The sequence below is a fragment of the Papilio polytes genome, unplaced genomic scaffold (genome assembly GCF_000836215.1).
Source record: "Papilio polytes unplaced genomic scaffold, Ppol_1.0 DF824180.1, whole genome shotgun sequence".
Taxonomy (NCBI): Eukaryota; Metazoa; Arthropoda; class Insecta; order Lepidoptera; family Papilionidae; genus Papilio; species Papilio polytes.
The window spans coordinates 2541857-2547700 of NW_013525024.1; the positions used below are offsets into that span (position 1 = coordinate 2541857).

Consider the following 5844-nt stretch of genomic DNA (forward strand, 5'->3'; position numbering starts at 1 on the left):
CCTATCGAGATTCTACAAAGAGTGTAAGAGAATAAAAGTAAAAGATACGACATTTGAATATTCTAACTTCCTGCTGTTATCTCATCCATGTCGTTAAAAACAAGCTGTTCATCTTCGTTGTGTCAATTACTTTCACATAAGACATTTTCTTTTCCTTATCTATTGTCGTCGAGATTATAAGTTATCTTGACATTCTCGAGATTCGAGAATCGAGATTGACACCGAGGTGTAAATACAGACATTTATTGAGTAACCATATAGATACATAAGGTCATCATTATCATCACCAGCTTACTAAATGTTCCCTAAGTTAGGGGTGACTAGGCCATAGTGACATGCTGGCGTACTGCGGGTTGGTTGACTTCACACATATATTTAAATTTCTTCGCCGATATGTGCAGACATCACGATGTTTTCCTTTCACCAACATTACATACATGAAGTGCAGTTGACTATTTAAGATATAAGAGGAGAGAGGAGAATCAGAATAAAGCAAGTAATTTCTTTATTTTAATTAGGGAAACGAGCTACTCAGTAATTACCCGATTTCAGCAACACACAGATAAATGAATTTATAAAGCCTTTTGTCATTTTATCCGCATGCGGATTAAATATCGGTATCACAGACAACATATACAAGAGCAAATAAGTGAATCTTCATACATATTTGTTAAGATAACGACTGATTACACGAAGTCATCGCTTCTCCATTATCTTGTAAGAACGTTTTATTAGACAGTTAATAATAATTTTTGCACATAACAATCGCAATTAACTGTCATAAGAGCGTTTCGTAGATCTCATAACTACATTTTTATTGCAATGACGTATAACACCATTTCAAAAGTATTGTTACAAATAAGAACATTACTATAAAAATATTTTATGGAGTTTTATGTATAAGTTGTTTACGTAAGGAAATTATGCTTACCATAATCTATAAATATCTTATTATTGACGTAAAATCGAAGTAACGTAGAAACTAACGTGATACTTGAATGACGTCACGATGATTTTCCAGAGTATAATTTTCATAGATGCGAAAAACGTTAGCATAGCAAACTGGAGGAACGTGAACAAAGATAGGAAGAAATAGAAAAAATTGCTGGACCAAATCAAATCACAATGTAGTCCACAATAACTAAAGACGAATAAAAAGATTATCTCTCTTTAAATAATAATTATCAGCTCCCAGGGCCGGTATTAGGTTAAAGCTCGGTTAGGCGAACGCTCAGGGCGTTGGATAGAATAAAGGCCGGCAACGCATCTGTAGTTCGTCTGGTGTTGCGGATGTCCATGGGCGTCGTTGACCACCTTTGTGTTCCCGCCGCTCGTTTGCCCCCTTCTCATATAAAAAAAATAGAAGGTGGAGCTATGTCTGCGTCACAGTCATAACCCTGCTTACGTCGACCCTTATAAGGGGGTACCGTAGAAATCTCACCCAGGGCGATAGTAGCATAAAACCTATGTATTGGGTAATGTTAGACTCTCAAATCATGATTTTGATGATGAAACTATTAAGGAATTCTGATATAAATATCGTGCAATAATTTAAAAGTCACGATTTTCAAAGAAAATATTTATTATGTTTGGTGTAAAATACTTCTCATTAAAATAAGAACACGCTCCTTAAAATAAATGTTAAGTCGAGCTTTATTAAGAGGACTTTAAACGCAAAGCAAAAGCTCAGTACTGAAATGCTGCTCGCCGGGGTCGGGTGGCGATTGGTCGTTGAACTTTCGCATTGCAACGCTATTGGTCTATTTAAGTAAAGTTTTCCGCAGTGCGTATAAGGTGAACTTAATGAACATAGACTACTGGAATGTTAATAAATTTGTTTTAATTTAATTAGTGTTGTGTTTAAAAATTTGTTTGTATAACATAAAAATAAACTGCAAGTCATGAACGTTTATAATGCCGTCTACATGTTTTCGTTGCTTCTTCTAGTTGTATCTTTGTAAACTTGGAACCACGGTTATAAGCTTATTTATCTTTTAATACGTATAAAAGTATTTTTTTTTTATGTTTTCCTACGCTTTTGCATTAAATGTCATAAAACGATTTAGTAGCTAGAGACTTTTCTTTGGTAAAACCGGTTACGACTTACCCTGTCATGAAAATATAAACAAGCGGCTATGCAGATTAAATTAATTTTTATTTTTTCAACAATAAAGTTACATTTTGTTTGAACGCATTTCTCTACGTGTAGTTCATATGTAAAGGCACATGGCAGTATACAAGTGTGTCTGCAACGGTCGGTCGCGCCAACTGGGTGAAAATTTTTGAATTTCGAACACTTCATCCGCATGTCTGTAAAAAAAAATTGCTAACAGACATTGTTTTTAGCCAGTTCCATTTTGAGTGTGTTTTAAAAACAGTCTCTCCGTAATATTTTTATTTTAATTAACTTAAGAAAAAATCTAATATGGTAAGTTTTTACTTAGCAATTTTTAATTATTGATACGAGAAATTAAAAGGTTTTCTGTACCAACATTAAAATTTTTAAATAACGTTGATTTAAACACAGTGATAATTATCATTTTGTCAACATTACGCTGCAAAATAATAGATCAAAGATAGGCTTCTGATAATTTCTTTTAATAATAATTAATTACATATTACATAGTTACTAGATATGCTAAGAAACAATATTTAAGTGTAGTATTTAAATAAGATAAGCATCATATAGTGTCTTTAATTCAGTTTTTTATAATCTGTGGTAACTCTATATGCCCTTTGTTTTTAACTTTATGATTAAATATGGTGGAAAACAAAAGAAAGCATGGAAAATGTGAAAAAGGGCTATGGCCAAGAAAGAAGGGGGGAGCAAATAGAGACGACGGATGATAGTTGTATAGAGGAAAAGTTAAATATGTCAACTCGCAAGACGATCGTGTATAGTGCCAAAAACTACATAATTTTATAGAGATCGTATTAATTGGAAAAGTCAACAAAAAATATATATAAATACAATAAAATTATTGAGGAATTAACATTCTTCCCCAATAATTACGTTATAACATTGTGACCCACCCATTGCCAATGCCATGAGGGTCAGAGATTGCGTGTGACTCGTGGAAGATTAAAAAAAGATTAAAAAACAGCGCGTTTAGTCTATCTTTATCTATTGTATACGTAATTTATCTATTTTGATTAATATCAAAGGTAAGTTTGGATTATACGTGTTAGATAATTATTATCATCGAATCGTATAATCTTTGTTAATTGGTAATTATGATTTCCCAATCGGGCTTGTTGGTAACATTTAAATATTTTAACGTGCACAAATCATATGGTTATGTTTATAGCTTTAAGGTTGAATGAACGATCCTTTTAAGCGATTTCAAACTCAAGTCAAACGCCGGATTATCGATGGAATTTAATTTTGTCTCACTTGTGTGGTTGTTTTATTTTTTTAACTTGTAAATGGATGTTGTCGCAGTGCAGTCTTTTTGGTTAAAGTTCAAAAAGTGTTATTCTTTGACAAGCTGTAGAAAAAAAATCATAACAACCCAATTGTTTAAAAAAATATGCTAAAATTCCTTAACATATTATTTCCGGAACATGAATTCACAAATGTTATTGTCCATTTCGCTATATATTTAAGTTTTTAATTAATACAAGAATAATTCTACATCGAACGATTAAAAGAGTTTGTTTTTTTACCTTCAAAGAATGCGTAAAAACAGGACAATTGCAGCGATCAACATTGTGAGCGTAATCTAAGTATTTAGCTCTACGAATTACGATCAATATGTTCAAATGATAAAACTTCTTTGCCTTAGCGTTTAGGTCATCATATTCGTAAAACGCATAATCGTGACAAGGATAACCACGTTACTTATTCTGGTATTAGAATGAACCTACATTTCACATTAATTTATATTCTGCGAAGATTATTTAGATCCTTCTGATTGCGGTTAGATATTTCTATTGAACACTTAATTGAATCGAAGATTTAGCTGACAGTTAAAGTCCGTAGTTTAATATTTCAAAGACATGCCTAACTTTTTTTAACCAATTGTGGTTTTTCAATTGTCAGATTAAGTCCGCGCACACCTTTGACTTTAAGAGCGTCGGTGGCTCAGTGGTTTAAACACTTGACTTGTAATCTACAGGTCTTGGGTTCGAATCCCGCCATGTACCAATTTGATTTTCGATTTTTCGAATTTTCATACGTACATAATTTACCCGACGTTCTTACGGTGAAGGAAAACATCGTGATGCAACCTGCACATATCAGCGATGAAATTCGAAGATATGTGTGAAGTCAACCAACCCGCATTAGGCCAACGTGGTTGACTAAGGCCTAGTCACCCTAAGTTTAGGGTAGGTTCCGAGCCCCTCGGTGGGGACGTATAGTGAGCTGGTGATGATGATGATGATGACACCTTTGACTATACTCAGAATTCTTTAGTCTCGCTTTGATTCCTATAAGCTTATCATATATGGAGGAGTACATACTTCTCGATTTTTGTGCAACTAGACAGTTTGAACTGCGAAACAATCCACAATCGCACAATAGTTATGCGTTTGTTTAGTCAAAGGTGTCCGCTCGCTTTAAGAATAAGGAAGATGAGTCAAGGCGAACATTTTAATCTACGGGAATAATAATTCGACATTCTCATGAGTCCTTGTTTAGTTTTTCATGAGTAATAGTTTTACCTATATATGACAGTTGGCTATAAAAATGAAGTACCTTATATCGCTACAAATTGTTGATTTAGTGTGATTTAATGTGAGTTAAAATCTATGCCATATGCATTTATTTTGTACATACATTCCGCCAGAGTACATATGTATGTATTTATGCGCAGTAAATGAATGCTGTCTACAGTTAGTGCTCACTAAACTGACAAATGCATTTAAAGCGAATAGATTCGTTTAAGATATGGTCGGTACCGTGTAAATCGATGACTGGACCTTTATTTAGCTAATTTTAAAGTAAATATGTAGTTATAATTAGAATACTAAGAATAACATTGTAAGGGCTCTAACAAAGAATCTCGCAGATTAAGAGGTTATAAATAACACAATGTTGATGTGTCAATTAGTGTATTGTTCTTTAAATTTTGGTTTGTGTTGTCTGTGGTTGGTTGGTATGGTTAATTTGAATATTTAAATGGTGGACAACAATGCAACAACGTAATATGTTAATCATTTGCATGGTCGCGTCTAATTCTGTGTTTTTAATACTAGCTGTTGCTCGCGAAGTTGTCCGCGCGGTATTAAGATAATCTTATTAAGTAATATAGGCTTTGTCACTCAATGATAATGAGTTAATTTGTTACATAAACAAGTACAAATCTCTCCTCTTTATTAGTAGTTATTGATTTTGTATTCTACTGGATTTAAATACGCTATTCCTTTAGGTATAAAAATGTTTGATTTGAATAAAGATATCTACAAACGGAACTTTTATCGCCATTATTATAGATTAACTTGTAACAGTAGAATATAATCAAAATTTCTCTTTATCACCCTTTTCTTATAAGGAGAGAATGGAAAGAGGAAGTGGATTTGATGGTGGAGGAGAGGCATAGGAAGGGGCATTATTCTCTTTATGTGCGTCTCCTCCTCCGTCGGATAAGGGTAGGTAACGCATCTGCGATCGCGGATGTCTATGGGCAGCGGTCGCTTCGCCATTTTGGCGGATTCAGGTGGCCGCTTGCTCGTTTGCCACCTTATGTTATAAAAAAAAAATTGTCTCAAGTCAAATGTCAACAGTGCTTCCTCTGTACATTTTTTTTAATGTCTTTGTATAAAGTACTTGTATGATGTACGCTTCTTTGCCTTTAGCATTTGTTATTTGAGTATTCTTGATACCGAGTAAAGTCACGAATT

General features: G+C 33.6%; 1 protein-coding gene across 2 annotated transcripts in view; it reads left to right on the forward strand.

The window, feature by feature from the left end:
* Positions 1–1956: 1956 nt before the first annotated feature.
* Positions 1957–5844, forward strand: part of LOC106111150 (solute carrier family 22 member 7-like) — a 20403-nt gene continuing 16515 nt past the window's right edge. Inside the window, exon 1 of one of the 2 annotated variants that reach the window (XM_013293148.1) lies at positions 1957–1974. Coding sequence is in view for 1 of the 2 variants with exons in the window: in XM_013293146.1 (XP_013148600.1) it covers positions 2426–2428 (3 nt within the window). In the remaining variant the exon portion in view is untranslated. Of the gene's footprint in view, positions 1975–2027; positions 2429–5844 lie in introns of those variants that run through there. The other variant, XM_013293146.1, reaches the window with a different exon arrangement.